The 21,271-nt window shown below is 37.4% G+C and overlaps 1 protein-coding gene across 1 annotated transcript in view; it reads left to right on the top strand.

Annotated features, from left to right (window-relative positions):
• The window catches only part of LOC128871857 (protein diaphanous), a 41,590-nt gene extending 20,686 nt beyond the window's left edge, over window positions 1–20,904 (top strand). Inside the window, exons 4-5 of the mRNA XM_054113982.1 lie at window positions 6,261–7,524; window positions 19,414–20,904. Of these exons, the coding sequence (XP_053969957.1) occupies window positions 6,261–7,524; window positions 19,414–19,892 (1,743 nt within the window). The 3' untranslated portion in view covers window positions 19,893–20,904. The remainder of the gene's footprint in view (window positions 1–6,260; window positions 7,525–19,413) is intronic.
• The last annotated feature ends 367 nt before the right edge of the window (window positions 20,905–21,271 follow it).

The following is a 21,271-nucleotide window of genomic DNA, read 5'->3' as shown; positions in this document are numbered from 1 at the left end:
AGTGCAAAGTACCTTGGCTTAACTATAGATGAAAAACTAAATTGGAAACGACATATAGAAAACAAGCGAAATGAAATCAAAAACAAGTTCAGACAACTATACTGGCTGTTGGCAAAAAATCTAAACTAAGCCTTAACAACAAAGTAGTGATATATAAACCTATAATCAAATCAATCACCCATTTGGAAATATGGGATAGAAATCTGGGGCAAAGCAAAAAAATCTAATATCAAAATAATTCAAAGGACCCAATCTAAAATACTTCGAACAATAACAAAAGCAGGCTGGTATATACCAAACGACGTGATCCACAGCGACCTCAATATCGGCACAATAAATGACACAATTAGGAAATACAGCATCAACAAAACAATAAAGAAAAAAAAAATGAATAATAATAATAATTATAACACTCAGAAAATAATATAATGTAGCATAATCTGAAGCAAAATAGCATTGGTTAGAGAACAAAGAACTCCAATACTACTTTAAAAATAATTACTTATTGTTTAAATTTAACAGATTGTAATTTAAAAAGGGAAATAATAAAAAAAAAATTTACCTTCTCTGCAGCTGGTATATGCTAGTCGGATAGTGGCAAAAGAACCGATAAGGTTTTCCTTGTCTTCCTTTGAGAACTTTAAGTCCCCTGAGCCTGACGGAATATATCCAGCAATGCTTAAGAAAGGAGGAGACAGGCTGATTGAGGGCCAGAAAAGGATCTTCACAGCCTGTCGTGCACTTGGTCATATACCATTTCAATGGCAACGCGTAAGAGTAGTATTAATTCCGAAACCTGGAAAAGATGACTATTCCCTAGCAAAAAGTTTTAAACCAATTAGCTTGACATCGTTCGGGTTGAACGAGTGGTGCAGAAACATATTCGAGTAGGGGTATTGCCGAGAAGTCCACTTAGTAGAAATCAATACGCTTGCCGGAGTGGAAAATCATGTGAATCAGCCTTACACGATCTTGTTAGCAAAATTGAAGCTGGGCTGGAAGCTGATGATTACACAATGGGCGTGTTCGTGGGCATTGAGGGGGCTTTTGATAATGCCACTTTCGGCTCAATATGTTCTTCTGCCGAACGACATGGAGTGAATCAAACCATTGTAAAGTGGATATATTCCATGCTCTCTGGGAGGCTGTTAACTGCTGGTGATAACAGTGGCGAACTAATCACCGTCAGGGCCAACCAAGGATGTCCCCAAGGGGGTGTTCTCTCTTCGCTGTTGTGGCGCTTGGTCGTAGATCTCTAATAGCGGACGATGTCTGTGCGCTAACATTGGATAAAGCCTTAAAAAGGCTTTGCTCGAAAGTGCATAGGATTCTGCACAAAATCGATGACTGGTGAATGAGACAAGGTCTTTCCGATAATCCGAACAAAACAACCATAGTCTTGTTTACTAGAAAACGGAAATTGGACGGACTTGGTCTTCCAACACTGAAAGGTCCTTCTTGTGAAGTTAAATATCTAGGTGTAATCTTGGATAAGAAGCTGACTTGGGAGACACGTTTCACTAAAGGTGAATCGCGCATTAAGGATTTTTCAGCAATACCGCAGAGCTTTTGGTAAAACCTTGTGTCTAAAACCTGCTGTAGTCCTATGGATACACACAGCACTTATCAGACCAATCATCACTTTCGCCTCTGTAGTATGGTGGCGACGGAGCATGGTTAAGTCCACACTCCGGGATCTATACAGGCTGCAAATAAGTGTATTTTTATGCATTACGGGTGCCACGAGTGCAACCTCTGGTGATGCCCTAAATGCTATGCTTGATTTGCTCCTCTTGGATCTTAAGATACAACAGATAGCAATAAAAACAATGTATACATTCCATAAATATGGTTTCTGGCTGGAAGATGGAACTTCGGGACACAGAGAAATCTTTAAGTTGCTATCTGAGCAGTATCCACTGTTTTTGTCACCTTAAGACGACCTGATACTCATAGTTTCATTTGGACCAATGGAACAATCCAGAATGCATTGAGGGAGGTTTTAGGGATATTTTCTTCACCGATGGGTCCAAGAATGAAATAGGATCTGGAGCCGGATGCAGTGGCGGATTTACACTAAGTGCCAACGGTGCCTGCGCACAGGGCGGCAGATTCTAGAAGAATTGAAAAAAAAAAAAAATGTATACTCGAGGAGCGGCGGGTATTAGGGGCCACCTTAGGGAAAACGCTTATGGAGAAAATAAGAAGCTCATCTCGAATTAGTTTCTAACAGTTAGTGAAAGTTTAATCATTCATCTATGCGAGAAATAGTTGTAAGAATAGCAAAGTTAATTTCTGAAGGTTAATTATACGTTCCTAAAAAAAGTGTTTTGGCCCACATTACCCGACAGTGTCGGAAATTGTGAGAAACCAAACCTTTTATTGAAAAACGTCATGGTTTTAATGTATAAAATAACATTTTTACTTAAATTACGTAAAATCTCTCGAATGCATTAGTGTGTATGAAAAAATGAAGTACTTCTTTTCATATATTATAAATATATATAATTCGAGTGACAAAAACTGTTATTTTGAGAATTACTTATCAAACAATGTTGATTCATGGTAATTGTTGTAATTAGTAGTTTGTTTGCAATTCCATCTTCAGAAACCTTCGTGCACGCAGAAATAATCGTTATCTATGGTTATATAATACGTGGCCCACAATACCCACCAGAGCGATTTTATTCATTGACTTCTCTAGGGCATAAAAATTGATTTTATTCGCAATAAAAACAATATTTCGAAGTTGGAGAGAGTCCGGTTAGCACAAATGTGGCGCAGGAAAAAATTGATCACTCATTCGATTTTGTATATTAAATTGTTAAAAACCGACAGTCCTTCTAAAACAAGGTTAGAAAGCAGGTGCATACAGTAAAAGCATTCAAATGCTTTTTTATTAACATATGTTCTTAATAATACATAGATAACCGTATTGATGTAACAAAATATTTTGTCTACTATCTTTGCCTACTATGGCAAAATCATTCAAACTCCGATCTTATTCAAGGAAGATGTAAGTGAGAATGCTATAACGCGACAAGAAGCTAGAGTACTGAGGATTTAACTAGAGAGACTTGAGATAACATTCATGCACTTTCTTTGGCATTTTTTACTTTCACGATTCCTCGCGGTTAGTAAAAGATTACAGAAAGTTGAAATCAACATTACTGATGTAGTTAATGACTATCGTGGACTAATAAAAGTAGTAGCAGATACACGAATGCAATTTGAAGTTTATGGAAAAGAAGCGTTGAACATGTCAGATAGTCAAGAATATCAGACGACTGTTTCGAGAAAAAGAAGAAGAAAGTTACAAGCTGACCGGTTGACAGGAAGCGATAATTTTCGAGTAAATACCTTCAATATCATACTAGACAACGTTGATTCAGAATTAAGAAAGAGAAGCCAAGCATATGAAAGGTTATACGAGAAATTTTCAGTGATTACTGATTTTTGAGGTTTGAATTTCAAAGAGCTTCGTGAAAGATCGGAATATTTGAGAAAAGCTTATACTTCAGACCTTGAGATTTCATTCACTGACGAAATGATTCATTTTCACGCGTACTGTTCTGAACGAAAAATAGAACGTAACTCGCCATCCGACCTTCTGAAACTTCTGCGGACGAACGAGTTATACACTGAGTTTCCAAATGTGGAGATAGCATATCGAATAGTAGTCTGGTAACTTACACGTTTTTTAAGGGCATGTTTGGGACATTTTTTGGAAGGGAAAATAAAATTCAATCGGTTTGATTTTCTGATATGTTATTAAAGGTATCAGAAGGTGTACAAAAAATTTTTTTTTTTTTTTAATGTTTTGATACCATTTCTGTACACTGCAGCAAGCGGCTTTTTTTTTTGAAAAAAGAGGTATAGTGGCTGGCCGGCGTGATTTCGTCACTTGTGGTCATCTGAAACAGAAAAAACAAATTGCTTATTAATCAGTGTACTTGTCGTTCTGGCGGGTAGTAAGATCAAATGATTTTGACAAAAAATAACATATTAACAATAACATAATAACAATTCTTACTTCGTAAGAAAATGGCCTTTTTTTTAAAGTGGAAATCGGACTAAAAAATGGAAAGTTAGGGACGAAATAAATTAAATCTACTACCCGCCAGAACTATTGATGTGTAGAAAAACATATCTAAATTTCAGCTCCATCCGTTAGATAGAAAATTTGTTTTCACGACGGCCATCCGGAAAAACGTTGTTTTGAGAAAAACGCGTTTAAAGTTTTAGCGGCTTAGCGCGCGCAAGTTCGAGCCGCTCTCATGTATGTGCTATAATTTCGTCAATATTTCGAATTTCGGTCTAAGATTTGTACAGTATATTACCAATATATCGCACTTTCAAAATATGTAAAAAACCGAAATTCGAAATTTTCAAAATAAGTTACCAGACTACTACCTTAACACATTAGCGTCAACAAACTGCAGTGCAGAACGTTCATTTTCTGTTTATTGTGTAACGACTATTTTCTCTACTATAATACAAACATGCACACACAAATTTAAAAAATTAAGGCGGCATTCTTCATGGTGCACAGGGCGGCATTTTGTGTAAATCCGGCACTGGCCGGATGGCACTTAAACGATAGTAATAAGTATCACTATGCTATGGGGGAAACGGCAACTGTTTTTCAAACGGAAAGTTTTGCCATCCTGAAAGTAGCCGAATGGATAATGGAGAGGAGATGGATCGGGAAACAGATTGAAGTTTTCAGTGACAGTCAGGCTGCACTGAAACCTCAAAGATTGTACAAGAATGTAAGAAGAAGCTTAATTCGGTCGCGAGACAGAACAGGCTTATATTTATATGGGTTGCAGGACACTCCGGTGTTCAAATAAATGAAATTGCCAATGAATTGGCCAAACGTGGATCAGCGGTTTTTCCCACAGTAATCGGAATCAGTTCCACAGGAATCATGAATTGGATCAGCGATTATGTACGCAATTTACATAAAGGGCGAATGTCCGTTCTAAAACACTGCAGAACTGCAAAGTGTTTTGTGACAAGTCCGAACAGAAAACTGTCAAACTTTCTACTAAAACTTGGAAGGAAAGACGTTTGGTTGATGGTCAGTATTATTGCACCATTGGAATCATTGAGGACCCAATGTGCCTGTCTTGCTTGGAGGAGACGGATAGCACTGAGCACTTTCTCTGTGAGTGTCCTGTCTTTGCTAGAGCAAGGCTATGAGTTTTGGTTTTCGATGTCATCAGAATGAGTTATATTCGTTCTCCAAAACTGGGGGATATTTACAGATTTGCTAATGAATCTGGAAAATTCTCACAGGACTAACTACCTTTATCCCTGTCTCTATTCTTTCCTATCTCTTTCTCTGATACTTTTCTCCTTCCCTCCTTGACTATCTACCCTCTTTCCAGATCACTAAATATAATGGACTTGGTACTCCTTGGCTCGACCTATTCAAATTTCGATATTTCAATTTCAGTATTTGCTTAATGAATATATTATATAATTATATTATATATAATACATATCTTATACTGTAACTAGTTTTCTTACGTTGAAATTCATATAAATCTCTTACGATAACTCTCTGAGATCCTTCACTGGATTGTCGAATAAAATCCCCCAAATTAACGGTAACTTGCTTTACTTTATTTTCAGTACTTCTAAATGTACACGTCTACCTTAAGTCTGAATCACTCTATTACTTTTCTTTTATTCGCTTACACGTTAACTTACTACTGAGCCTAGAAAGCGTGCACTGTTTTGCTATCTGCTGTCACCATCAAGGCAAATTCATATTCGTTTTTCTTACTTCTTATTATATTACATATATTATATATTATATTATATATGATATTATATATGTGATATGATATTATATATGCCAACAAAAATTTTTTAGTCAGTATGGCTCGATAGCGCTCTCTCAGTTTTGGCGAAGAAGAATGTTTCGAGTGATTGTTCATTTCTGAGACTACGAAAGGTTTAAATACCTTTACTGTTTTCTGCGTTGTATTGTCCATAGATTGTTGTTGATAGTGTTGAACTTTTTTCTTTTGGTCGTTGGATAGCCTTGAATACTTGACTCTTCACTTCGCGGCTGTCAAATTTGAATTACAGATACCAAAATTTTAGACAAACAAATTACTTTCGACAAACATTCAATGTTACCAGTTACTGCTATTAATTCAACATTTACTGTAATTTATATAAATAGATATCAGTGTTTGACGTTGATAACAACTATAGCATGTAGTAAAATTTTTCTATATTTTTAGTCAATCATTCCACCATCAGAATGTGCCACACCAAAGACATTTGTTGTACCGCCACCACCACCTCCACCTCCGTCAGCATCAACTACAACAGGAATCATTATAAGGCCACCACCACCTCCGCCAATGCCGAATTTAGGGATAGGCGCACCTCCACCCCCACCACCACCACCACCTCTACAAGTTGGATCAGTGCCTTTACCTGGAACTAAATTTCGAAATCAATTTTCTTCTTCGATTAACGAGCTTCCAATGGGTTTAAAACCAAAAAAAAAATGGGAGGTCGGAAACCCAATGAAACGCATTAATTGGAAAGTTATAGTTCCCCATTCTATGTCGGAGAAAGCATTTTGGCTTAGCTGTCGAGAAGACGGCTTAGCGTCAGATCAATTTCTTTCCGAACTTGCTGAAAGGTTTTCCTCAAAACCCATTAAAAAAGATCACAAAGATGCGGTCGATAAGGCAATAACTGTAGCTAAAAAAAGTATTGAGTTGCAAGTATTAGATTCGAAAGCGGCGCAAAATTTGGCAATTTTGCTTGGTGGACCATTAAAACACTTATCGAATGAACAAATTAAAGTTTGTCTATTGCGCTGTGATACGGATATTTTATCATCAAATATATTGCAGAATTTGATCCAGTACTTACCGCCGCCAGATCAATTGAAAAAACTGCAAGATATAAAGGCCAGGGGAGATCCATTGTCACCAATTGAACTATTCGCGGCAACCATTGGTGAAATAAAGAGACTATTGCCTCGCCTTCACAATCTTAATTTCAAATTGATTTATGCTGATTTAATTCAAGACATTAAACCCGATATTGTTGCTGGAACAGCAGCATGTGAAGAGATTCGAAACAGCAAAAAGTTTGCCAAAATTTTAGAATTAATTCTATTAATGGGAAATTATTTAAATTCCGGATCAAAAAGCGAAGCAGCGTTTGGATTTGAAATGTCATATCTTGCAAAACTCTCCAATACTAAAGATATTGATAACAAACATACTCTACTACATTATTTGGTAAAAAGTGTAGAAGCTAATTTTCCTGATTTGTTATGTTTTTATAATGACATGACACATATAGATAAAGCCTCTCGAGTAAACCCCGATTCAATTCAGAAGGCTATGCGTCATATGACTTCGGCTATAAAAAGTCTAGAAACAGATTTACAAAACAATAAGGTCCCTCAATCCGATGATGATAAATTTAACGAAGTCATGGGCAAATTTTCATATGAGTGCCGTCAACAGATTGATGTTTTAGGTAAGTAGTTTTTTTTTTTTTTTTAATTTTATTTCCATAAATGCACCGCAAATTTAAGTTTTAGCTTTTTTTGTCTTTGTTAATTTAATTAAGTTGGTCCATTTTTAATAATTTAGTGGCCTAGTCAACATATATCAGTTAATATATTATTTTGACGTTCCTCCTCACTTTCTCCTTCAGCATAAATCGGGGTGTCATCAGCACATAGTATTATTTTAAATTTTTTGATAATCATTTAAAAAAAAATGACGAAACATTTATCAAATTCATGAAAGATAGATATGTTCAATTTCGATTGTGCATCAGACGTTAATAAGTCAACAATACTAAGAGGCAACATCATCGATTTGCCTTTTTCAAGACACATTACACTCGAAACACCCTCTTTCATTTCCTACTTTTTCTATCATCGTCCTATTCTCAACAGAGAAATGGTTCATTACCATGCACACAGGAAGAAGGCATATGCAAATACAAGTATGTGAATTTATATACAAATGCGCATATACATACATATATATGCTCACTCAAGTAGGAGAGAGCCAGATGTCGAACGTTGCCGAACGCGGGGCCGATTGTGCTGTTTGTCGTTCGTTCCGCGCTCTCGCTTGCAGTTCAAGCAAGGTAACGGCGCATGAGCAAGATAACGACAAATGAGCATCGAATTATTATATAAGACGTTATCACATAAAAAAAAATAATTGACGCATACACTTTTGTCAGGTGTTTGGCCGGACTCCTCCTCCTATTTGTGGCGTGCGTCTTGATATTGTTCCACAAATGGAGGGACCTACATTTTTAAGGGAAATAGCTTTTATGAGGAGCTCTTTCATGGCATAAATACATACACTCGCCATTGCCTGGCGAGGGGCGACCGCTATTATTAGTAAACAACTTTTTCTATCATTTTGCTGTTTCATTTGCAGACGTGCCAACCCATTCGGCTACGGCGGCCGCCATGTACAGTCTGTGTCAGAAAACAGGAACCGCGATTATTCATAAAGTATAAAAGTTATGTATTTCAAATTTTTTTACATGAAAGTGTGTACAAAACTATGAGTTACAATTACTCAATAAGCCGTGTAGTCCTCATCATTGTCGAGTATAGCCTGGCATCTTCTTCATGCTTTGAACTATGCGTAGCTCGTCGACAAACAGGACTAGATTTTTCGAACTTGACCCACGAGTTGCTTTAAATCATGGACTGGCCTTCCGGCAAGATGCTTCATAGTTCCCCACAAATTTTCAATGAGGTTGGCGTCTGGGGACTGGGAAGGCCAGTCCAATACTGTGACACCATTTTCTTGTTTTGTTGTTTCTCAATGTGTTTTTCTGAGAGCAGTGGTTTTGATGAAGTGGGACAGTAGGATATGTTCGCCTCCTTCTGTCGACGTCCGATGGTGTTGATACTCACATCTATTCCCTTTTCAGCAAGAACTGATCTTCCTTGACGTAGTCACAAAGAAGAGCCCCGCTTAAAAAGTTGGACGATCGCTTTATCCTGCTTTTTTGTCGACACTCGCTTCAAGCCGCGCTCGGAAAAGTCATCACCATTTTTGTACAGCTAAACCGCTGATTCCACATCACAACAAACTTTTTTGATTTTTTTATTACTTTTGCAGCCGCGGTGTAAGATAATTTCGGCCCTTTCGAATGCGTGCGTAAAATAATGCTTCGCGTACTTCTAACTCCTTTTTGTTTGGCTGCGTTTACGCGAAAGTTTAGAACGACACTAACCTTAACACTGGCGTCGTAGCCTTTGAGTGGGACTATTATGCAGCAAAAAGCAGAACGATATACACATGCCCCCTGCGTTCACCCTACAATAACTGTTTAGTGAATGAAACACACAACCTGATTTTGTAATTTTTATAAATTTGTATGTTTATTATATGTTTAAGTTTCAAAAACAAAAATTAATTTCAAGATTCCTCACATAAGTTTTTATATAACGGTGAATAATGGCAAGTAAATAAAGCGACCATAAAGTCTGCGTTCAGTCTTAAAGTCTAATACAAAAACATGATATGCTATATGCAAAAATTAAATATAATATAATATTTAGTTGGAAATCTACGTTGCTTCAGGACTTCACTCAGCCTATTTGGCAGTGAACTTACTAGTTTCTCTGTTTCCTCTGCTGTTATCTTCCTCCATTCTGCCTGCATGACACTCCGCAAAACTTCTTTACTAGAAATCACTTGCTGACGAATTCTTTTTTCCAATACATCCCACAGATGCTTGATGGGGTTAAGATCTGGGGACTGTGGCGGTGTTTTAAGCTGTTTTGGGGCGTTGTATAAGAGCCAAAGCTTAACGATCTCGGCTGTGTGCTTCGGGTCGTTATCTTGTTGAAATCAAAATGTTCTTGATAAGCCGAGATTTTCTGCACTTTGCTTTAAATTCCGTTTTAGTATATTCAAGTATCCCCATTTATCCATCGTCGGATCAATAAATTCTAACTGACCCACCCCATTTGCCGCCATGCAGCCCCAATCCATAACCCCGCCACCTCCGTGCTTAACCGTGCCAACAAGATTTTGCTTTTCAAGAACAGTTCCAGGTTTTCGCCAAACAATTTGACGGCCTTTTATTCCGAATATACAAAATTTACTTTCGTCTGAAAATATTACTTTTTTCCAGAACTCGGGAGGCTTATTTATGTACTCATTAGCAAACTGAATGCGTTTACGTCTGTTCACAAGAGAAATGGTACCATGGTATCCAGCTTGACGTAGAACTTTTCTGGCAGTTTCAGCGCAAATACTTTTTTTAAATGTTTGATTTATGTATGTTTTTAACTAATATTGAGGATGTAATCCGGGGGTTAACATTTGCCAAGTTGATTATAGAACGCTCTTCCCGGGTCGATAATTTTTTCGGACGCGCTGACCTGGGCTTAGATGTAAAAAGTCCAATTTGCCGAAAATTTGTTACAATTCGCTGAATAGAGGAATATGTTCTCCCAATAGATTTTCCAATATTTCGGAAACTTTTTCCGTCTTTCCACATTTTTATAATTATTTTCCTCTCAGAAACGCTTATTTCTTTTCCCTTTCATTCCATGTTCTTTAATATCTCCAGTTATAAATAAAATGTTCAACAAAGCTTTGTTAACATTCAGTCGAAGTAATGCGCAATCAAAATTAATATAAACAAGGAAAAATATCTTAAAATTAACGGTATCATTAAAATAAACAGGCTGAACGCAGACTTTTTGGTGCCACATTTACATGCTGCTGAAATTATTTTCCCGTTATCTAAAAAGTGAAGTGAGGAATCTTATTTTTTTTGCCCTTAAAAGCTGGGAATGTAGTGAATAAACAAATTGTAAAGATGTCAATTTAATTATAATATTCTATTTTGTCTTTAATAAATTTAAGAAGGCTATTCGGGTGAACGCAGACTTTGTGGGGCATGTGTATATCTTATTATGAAGCTACAAGAAAAAAACCGGTTATTTTCTTCTATCACAGACTGTTACATATATACAAAGTAAATAGTATAGGTCCCGAAATTGATCTCTGTTATATTTCTTTTTTAGTCTTTCTATTCCGACATCTTACCATTAACTTTCGTTCCTTGGTGTCTATCTTCCAAGTATGACTTAAGCCATTCTAGTTCCATACCTGGAATCTCATATATGTACATTTTTTTTAAATAAAATATCTACCAATCGTTTCAAATTCCCTCCTAAGATCTAAAAAACCGCCATAGGTTTATTTTGTTTTTCAACGGTATTCCATTAATCTATGATTTAATTTATTGCTGTTTCACATGAATTATTTTTATCACTACGCTTTCCCAAATATTTTCAAAAGTTGTCTTTTTGCTATATTTACTTTCTTGATCGAAGTTATCATTGACTTTTTCTGTGGATTGGGAAATACATCTCTCGTAATTGATATATTTACCATAATCAGCAGTTTTACCCTTATCTTATATTCTTGCTTATTTCCAACCAATCTGATTTATTTTGCACGGTTTTACATATGTATATTATAAAGTTCTAATGTAGTCTCTCTAAATTTAAATACGTTTTTTTCCTCTTCGGCCGCCTACCCGAATGGGTTGGTGCGTGACTGCCATTCAGAATTCACAGAGAGAACGTAGGTTTAAATCTCGGTGAAACACCAAAATTGAGAAAAACATTTTTCTAATAGCGATCCCCCCTCGGCAGGCAATGGCAAACCTCCGAGTGTATTTCTGCCGTGAGAAAGCTCCTCATAAAAATATTTGCCGTTCGGACGCACGCCACAAAAAAGAGGAGGAACTCGGTCAAAACATCCAAAAAAGGGCGTACGCGCCAATTATAGGGGTTTTCAGTAAGAGCGCTTCAACTTTTGAACTTTTTTGAATAAAACACAAACGGTTTGACTTTTTTAATAATTTTTTTTTTATTATCGAGTTTGAACATATACATTTAAGTATGAAATTCGATTTCTTTTGCATGACCTCCGCGTGCACATTTTACGAAGTCCAATCGTTGAACCCAATTTTCGACCACTCTTTTGCATAAATCGGCCGAAATTCCAGCAATTTCGCGTTCAATATTGGCTCTGAGCTCACAAATCGTCGCCGGCTTGTTACTGTAGACCAATGACTTCACATAACCCCAAAGAAAATAGTCTAGAGGCGTCAAATCACACGAGCGCGGCAGCCATTCGACCGGTCCATTTCTGGATATAATGCGCTCATCGAACTTACTCTTCAACAAATCAATTGTAGCGTGTGCTGTGTGGCTTGTGGCCCCATCCTGTTGAAACCACATGTCGTCTAAGTCCATACCATTCAATTGCGGCCAAAAATAATCGTTTATCATGTCGCAGTATCGATTTCCATTCACAGTAACGTGGCGATCGTTCTCGTCAACGAAAAAATATGGGCCAATTACGCCGCCGGCATGTAAACCGCACCAAACAGTGATTTTTTCGGGATGCAACGGTGCCTCATGAATCACGTGTGGATTGCTTTCTGCCCAGTAACGCATATTTTGCTTGTTGACAAAGCCATTGAGCTAAAAGTGAGCTTCATCACTGAAGATGATTTTTTGGAAAATTTATAAATTTCAATCAAGTGTGTAGCATTCCATGATGAAATGTATACTAATGAAGTTTATAAATGACAAGCGAAAAATAAAAAGTATTGCGTCGCTCGCCCTCCCTATCGGAAAAAAGTTGAAGCGCACCATTGAAAAACGCCTTACATTTCAGGTTTCACTGTTGAAATAAAGCTCAAAAGTATTATTTTCAAGCACAAACTTTGATGGTATAAACTTCTCTCCAGTCTACAGTCCACACGAGCTTTATGAGACGGTGCCGAGTCCTGTTGGAACGTCCATGGTCTACGACCGAAATGTTTGCGTGTCGACGGCTCTAAAGCAGCTTCTAAAACATTTTCCCGATAATAAGTCCCATTCACTTTGACACCAGGCTCGATAAAAACGATTGGAGAGCGTCCATCAGCGGTCACTGCGGCCCAAACCATTACTTGCGATGAGAAATAGCTTCGAGTGGCCATACGTAGGCTCAAATTCTCGTATGAGCGTTCGGTCAAGTAAACACGATCGTTTTGAGTGTTTATGAATTGCTCAATTGGGAAATTTTTTTCATCAGAAAACACAATGTTAGGAAATTCGCCACGTTCGCGCAAGCGCAACAACTCCTTTGCGCTTTCGCAACGAACTTTTTTTTGCTGGGGTGAAAGATCTTGTGCTTTTTGGAACTTGTAAGCCTTGACCTTGAGCTCATTTTTCAATATGCGTCGAATGCTGTCTTGCGATATTTTCAGTTCTTTGGCCATTTTTCTTCCACTTCGACGTGGATTTCGATCAAGTCGAGCCTTCACTTTCCGAACCATTTCTGGCATTGTTGCTTTTTTTTTTGGTCCACCTCCATAGCGTTTTGCAATGCTACCAGTATCATTGTAACGTTTTATAGTGCGATACACAAACATTTTAGTCACTTTGGGGTGACTGAGCTCACGAAAAAAGGCTGGTTGTGATTTTCCAGCCAAATATAACGCAATCACACTATTACGTTTGAATTCCATCACAGAAAAACAAAAATGCAACAAAACTGAGACGCAATGCTTTTGATGGCTCATAAACGATATATTGAACTGTCATTAGAACAATTTTGACGTCGATGTCATGAGCTGTTTTACAGTGTGAAGTTGGTAACACTTCATATCGTTCACTCTGTATACCTATTTGTTAAGGGGTTATATACCTTGCGAGCCCGAAAAAATGGATTTTTTAAATATTTTTTAGAACTTTTATTTAAATGAGACATAAATCTCGAAGAGTACATTTTCGTGTTTTTATTTAAAAAACGTTATTATTTATTGTTGATATCGCCTCTCCCTCGAAACGCCGTTTTTTAGAAGAGGCTTACGGTGATCACGGTAGCGCATGAGCAGCTCAACTGAAATCAAAAAAATTACATGATTATTATAGAAAAATGTTTTTTAGTGAATCTGAACGGTTTATTTACCCAAAAAAAAAAAAAATTCTCGATATGAAAACCGTTTTGCACCAAAAAAAACGATTTTTGAGGGGTTGAAAAATTAACAAAAAAAATTATTGTAATTCCAGCAAACTAATATTTATAAAAAGTGAACCGTTCAGATTCACGAGGTTGTAACTTCGAATAATTAAAAAAAAAGCTTATGCAAATCGGTCAAATAGTTTTTGATAAATAATGATCACCATGACGGTAATTTTCAAAACACACGACTTCGAAATAATCGCGTCTAAAGTTATGCGTGCACTTCATTTATGGATAAATTGCGCGCTTCCACGGTCTGTAACTTTCGTTCTAGTGCTCCGATCTTTATGATTTTTTTAATTTATATTTTTAAGATGATGTACTTTTAAATATGCCATAAAAAAGTTTCGAGTTTTTAGTCCAACACAAGGTATATAACCCCTTAAATTAATTGATGTGACTAAACATTTTCGCGTGTAACAAAAATTTGTGGCGAAATGTTTACTTTGGACGCACAATAAGTCATAAAATTGAATTGATAAAAACATAAAATGGTACAAAATACAGAACAAACCAGTTGTAAATTATTTTATGTAAATCTCATAGTAGAAGGTGTTCCATCTATACTTGACACATGAGAACTATAAATAATTTAGTGAAAAATGCATAAGTTTCGACTTACTCCGATTAGAATTTCAATTTATTGGGTTAATAAACGTGAATAATATCGACAAAATGGTCACCATTTCCAGTGAGTCTCTTTTTTTGCAGCTTTCATAACATACTGGAGCATTTTTAAGGTTATGGCGTCGATTTCCCCGCGAATATTGAACTTCAGAGAATCCAGCGCTTGAGGACCATTAGTGTACACCTTAATCTTTATCTAGTCTCACAGTCAAAAAATCCAACGCTATCTAATAACGAGAAAAAAAGTCGAAATAGACGTTTTTGGAGATGAACCGCCGAGGAAACATTGTCTTGAGTAAATTCAGCGTCTGCCACGCCGTATGTACCATCAGTGCTTTAGTGTGCTTCAACTAATTTTCCTCGATGAAAGAACGCGAAAATTTGGTGATCATGGAGTGATATCTGTCACCATTGACAGTTAGGCAGGTGTTTTTAAAACGAAAGAAAGTCGAGCAACAAATGTCTAAGTTATTCAAAGTTATCATCTATTCTCTATAGCGAAATGAATTACAGTGGCGAATGAATTTTTGCTTAGAGATAATTGTTTTTAAAACGAATTTTTAATATTTGCTTTATCCCAAAGCGTTTCGTTTCAAAGAACTGTAATATTTCAGTGTTGATCTTATGTGGATCGTTATTCCTGGCATTTTAATACGGATAGATTCAAGGGTATACAAATAACACAACAATGGAAGTGAAGACAGAGTATAATCTGGATGAAAAGATCGTAGAAGTAAATATTGCACATTTTATTGTTGATAAGTAAGCCATAAAGATACTCAATAGAAAATAATAGATAAAGCTAGCATTTGAATTCGAACTCCTTTACTTCAAAGAAAGAAATAGGAAAATTATGAATGCAATGTGAAGTATACAAAAACTGAGTCTATACACCAATTTATATTAGAATCTCCTAATATTACTAAGTTATTACATACTTCAATCAATTCTTCCATATCGTCTTTGAAAAATTCGCAAAATTCTTTTTTTTTTAACTGGTCAGTGATCTTTAAACTGCTAATATGACTACTTCATTTTTACAATTAGTACATCTACATGATAGCCACCAAATTTTTGATCCGATAATTTTTTCTGATATTACGTTCTCCGGTTATTTTTAGTTTATATTACTTAGTCCTACCATAAGTTCTATTAGAAGTTAAGTCCATTATAGATATGCAATTATAAACCTTTTTTTAATGAAGCTAGTTTTACTTAATCATGCAAATATTAAAAACAAAATCAATTTTCATTCGAAATGATCGCCATTCGCTATTGCAGCACGCACGGTTTCCATGGATATTGGAGTCGCTGCTCGAACCAAAGATTGATTGAGATTCTCCCAATTTCTGTGAGGTCTTCGACAGGGCATGTTCTCCAATTCTGACCACAAAATGTAGTCCAATGGATTCAAATCTGGACTTCCAGATGACCAATCTTCTGCTGCATGAACCCAGAAATATTGTTTTTTAGTCATTGCTGGGTGAATTTTGGTGGTTTTTCCCTTATGGGCTGGAGCGGAATCTTGCTGTAAGGTCCCACGTTCTCTATTGGAGAGATTTGATTTTCTGCTTTCTCAGGTCGCTGAGGGCCCTACAACAAGTGTGGTGGTTGCGACTGCGAGGGTTGCTTATAGCCAGGTGGCCAGGGATCACCTCCAAGTTTCCCTTGTAGACCAATTGACTGGCCAATTGGGGTGCCATTGAGGGACGGCTGTCAGAAATGATTGTCGAATACCTCATGGTAAACCAGGGACAGGTACCTCTTTTCGACTCGGAAGATATCTGCCGTGGCTGTAGGGTGATCAAGTGCGTCGATGAGTTCTCCAGGGGCCCTTGAAGAAGTGCGTTGCTGAGGTCAGCAATGCCTGGGAAGGGCTCTCGTTCAAGTCCTGCTTCGGAGATGCCTAGAATAACCAGAGCGCGCGTTTGGCTACCGAAAGTAAAGCTAGAGGGTCCGAAGATCCACAGGCCGGCCAAAATCTTCCTCGCATGTGGTTCTCCGGATCTCGAACTGGACGGGATAGGGAAAGTAGCAAATCAGCTCGATGAACTACGGCCGCCTGCGACGGACGCTGTACCCGAAGCCAAGAGCTCCATGAAATCCTCGGAGCTTGGAAAGGCCATAAAACAGGCTTAGGAGAGCATCCTGCAACAAAGAAATGTTAGGGGTAGCTCAGATTAACCTTCGCCACGCTAGTTTAGCCGATAACCTCTGTGCCATCCTCAGGGAGGAAGACATGATATCTGCCTGATCCAAGAACCCTGGGTTCGTCAGTGTAAGATCATGGGAGGCTTGAAACATTTTAAATTCAAGGCCACTGACTTACGTGCCGCTTGATTCAGTTGAAGATGAAACTCTTACGCCAAACCATTGTCTGATGGGACACTCTATAGGTATTCGAGAACTAACAGATAATGCCAACTCTGGATCGGCTCTCCGGTAAAACTTTAAAATTTCTAGCCAGTTGGGTAACCAATTTTGGAGACGCTGGGTCTAGGAGTATCTCCCCTGTTTTACCAGACGTGCAAAGTGATATCAGCCACCAGCAAACCCAATCAAATTGAACGACGTGGTTGTCATCGTAGACGAAAACTCCAAGAGAAATTCGTATCCGAAAGGAGTAGTAATAGATATGCATTTTGGTAAAAATGGTCAAGCTTGTAGCGCAGTAGTCAAGACAGCAAATGGATTATGTAGTAGTAAAGTTGACGAAATTGGACGACGAGGCTGAGAAACGTGTGGTAAACGTCATGCATAAAACCGCATAAGATTTACGAAAAAATAGATACCTCCACTCTTTCGACTTCCCAAATGAAAATACCACGTTCTCGCGCTTTCATCCGAATTTAGGTATCTTGGAGTGATACTTGACTCCACACTCCATTGGAAGCTACACATTAAAAATCGGGCACAGAATACCAGTATAGCCTTGTACTTCTGCAAACCTGTGTTCGGTAAAAAATGGGAACTCAAGCCACAGGTCGTGCTGTGGATGTACAGCCCAGTGGTTTTACCAATTTTAACGTATGGATACCTGGTTTGGTGGAAAGCTCTCGGAAGGGCTATAATATCACTACACTGGGGAGGGTGCAAAGGACTGCATGCATTGGCACCACCGGAGCATGTAAAACTTGCCCCAGTGCTGACCTGAATGTCCTTTCGCACTCGATGGGAAGCGACTGTTACGTTATTTCCTTCGCAACTCAAAGTGCAATCAGGTTAAAGGAGGTTGGCCTCTGGAGGCAATCTTTCAAAGGACATGGTAGCATTTTCGGGCAGTTAACACCGTATTTCTACGAACTTCGAGCATATCTCTCTATCCGCAAACTAGAGTTTGAGGATCGTGCTAAGTCAATCTTTCCAAATAGGGACGATTGGATCGAGAGGAAAAGCTGCACCGAAACCTGCAACTCTATCTTTACTGACGGTTCCAAGATGAAATCGGGAGTCGGAGCAGGAGTTTTCTCTAAATCAGCCAATTTATCTATCTCCTTTGTCTGTGCGATCCGGCAAGTATGCTAAATGCTTAGGGAACGCGAGAGCGAGGGAGATATTAACAATTTCTCCGATAGTCAAGCTGCCCTCACCATTCAATTTCCAAATCGTAGCTGTGTTTTCCGATCACTGGTCGATCGGCACATACGCGGAAAAGCTAGCTAACCCCCATTGCAGAAGCTGTGGGGACATTTCAGAGAAGGAGACTGTCGAGCCTTTTCTCTGTAAATGTCCGGGTTTGGCAGCTAGACGATTAAGATCAATGGATGCCCCTTTCTTCGACAGCCTGGGTCAGTGCGCCAACCTAAATCCCATGAATTTTCTCCATTATATCAACAACTCTGGCTGGCTGGAGATATCTGTCTGTTGGAGGTCTCATAATGGTATCAAAACTGTGGCTTAGTGCTAGACTGGCACTTCAACAATTTCGCCTACCTGAGGGGATTTCTGAAATTTCTCTCTCGAACGGCATTTATGGATGCACAGGTTCGAACCACGCGAGGGCGTCAACTTCTTTTTCTGTCTGTCACTTCAGACGTTTGGGAAAAACGATTGATCGTGCGGTAAACAAACATTCTCGAAATATTATTGTAAGTTTTTTCAGCAATTCGTATATCTCACTTGCACTTTTACCACACTTGTGTAATTAAATCACTGCAATGCGATTTCCCCACTCCATTGTTAACAAGCGAAATTTGGCACAAAACTAAATATAATTTATGAGTAGACAAATTACACGAACAACTAGAGAAATAACGGAACTTTTCTGCGAATTCGTTCTCGCTGTATGCATTGTAAAATTTGTTACCAAATATATGGCAGGACTAAGTATACATCTACGAGATGTGTTCAAAAATCAAGGCGAATTTTCAAATTTCGCGGGCTACGAATATTCGACTTTCGATTATATATTTTTTTTTATGTTGGTACACTCGTCTCGAAAATATGTTCACGATTTTAGCAATATATCATAGTTAGTTTGTTTGTGAGAGGCATAAATAAGGCAAGTGTTTTGTGTGTTCGACGATTTTCTGCTATCGAAAAAAATTAATCAAAGAAGTTGCGAAATTTTAAAATTCGCCTTATCTGTTGTACACACCTCGTATATATTAGCGGATGAAGTTAATTGATGTTTTAAAAATTATTAACGTTAAAACTAATGTACATATGTCATAACTTAAAGTGCTTTTTTATCAACATTTTATTTTTGTTTTAGGAAAAATGCAGGTTCAAATGGAAAAACTTTACAAAGACTTGGGGGAATATTTTGCATTCGACCATAAAAAATATCCTATGGAGGAATTCTTTACGGATATAAAGGCATTTAAGGACGCGTTTATACAAGCATATCAGGATAATATCCACCAACGGGAAGAAGAAAGTAGAAAACGAAGACTCCAGGATGCTCGAGAACAATCGTTACGGGAGCAATTAGAGCGCCAACAGCTTAAATTAGCACTCGTTGACATGGATTCTACACAAACACAAGAAGGAGTTATGGACAGTTTGTTAGAGGCTTTACAAACGGGAACAGCTTTTGGAAACCGGATTCAAAGGCAAAGGCGGCAAAGACCTTCAGGTGCAGAACGACGTGCTCAACTAAGTAGAAGTCGGTCTAGAACACGTATTTTTACAGGGACCTTTGCGTCTTGTGAAGCACTCGCAAACGATAACTTGATGCAGAAAAAGCATTAATTGAAAAATAATTTTTATGATGTATAACAAATACTCTGAAAAGTCCCGATTCTAACGAAGAAAATACATTTGTTCAAAATTAGCTTTATTCACCAACGTAATTTGATTCAAGAACAACGCAATCATTCCAGCGCCGCTCTAACATTTCGATACAACTTTTGTAGAATAATTTATGTTTTGCCTCAAAATAGGCCTCAGTTTCAGTGATAACCCCTTCATTCGAGCGAAATTTCTTACCGGCAAACATTTTTTTTAGGTCTGCGAATAGCCAGTAATCGTTGACTTGTGACACACTGTGTGTTTTGAAAGTGACACCCACTTTGATGAACAGAGCTTTCTCATAGTCAAATGCTCATGCAATATAAAGCCAACAAGTTCTATTGATATCTTTACGATATCAGCAAACTAACGCATTTTCACGTTTCAATCATCCAAAACGATCATTCATTTGGACGTCCACAGCGTTGATCATAATCGGTAACTCTACGACTACGTTTGAAGTCAACAAACCATCTTTTTATTGTTGTTTTTAATGGAGCGGAGCTCGCATAGAACTTATCAAGCCATTGCTTCGCTCGAACGGTATTTTTTCCCAACAAGAAGCAGTGTAAAATTAAAACACAACTTTTTGATCTATTGTTTTGAAAATAACAAAAGTACCGCCACTCTTAGCAGAATAACTCGCGAACTTTAAAGACAGTACTAACTGAAAAAGAGGTCAATGCAATAAAACTGTTGGAATCGGGACTTTTCAGCCCATGTGCTACATAAAATAATAATAATAAAATTAAAAACTGTATTAATAATACCTAGTAATAGTAATAATGAACTCAATATAAATAGCCGTAGAGATGAAACCTGACTTATGAAATTTTTGAACTCAAGAGTTATCTTTAGAAGTTTGCCTTATTTTTGTACAGTTTTCTCTAGAACTTGCATACAGATGTCATATAAATTATTGAGTCTAATGAAATGAAAATTAAATACTGCAAAATATTATTTTTAGAAGACATTTTTGATTGTGTTTTTTTTTTATTGAAGCAACTGTATTTGTATTACAAAAAACTAGTTGTAACTGTAATGGATGCCGGCAAAGAAAACAGGTTTGTAGACATAATTCTATTAAAATGTTTGTTAGGTATTTATTAACTATGCTTCATATAAAAATAACAAAAGCATGTGCCCATTGACGTTTTGGTCTTTATTGCTTATTATAAAATGTAATATAGAATTTTGAATGCGTATTTTTTGAAACCTCAGTAAACGTCGCTTACGGATTTCCTCCAACTGTTTATTATAAGCAGCCAATTGCGCAATTAAATTAGTAATTAAATTAATAATAGTTAAACAAACCAAAAACACCGAAATATTCCGTAAAA

Source organism: Anastrepha ludens, chromosome 2, assembly GCF_028408465.1.
Source record: "Anastrepha ludens isolate Willacy chromosome 2, idAnaLude1.1, whole genome shotgun sequence".
NCBI lineage: Eukaryota > Metazoa > Arthropoda > Insecta > Diptera > Tephritidae > Anastrepha > Anastrepha ludens.
Note: the sequence above shows the minus strand (reverse complement) of the source record. Positions and strands in the feature narration are given on the sequence as shown.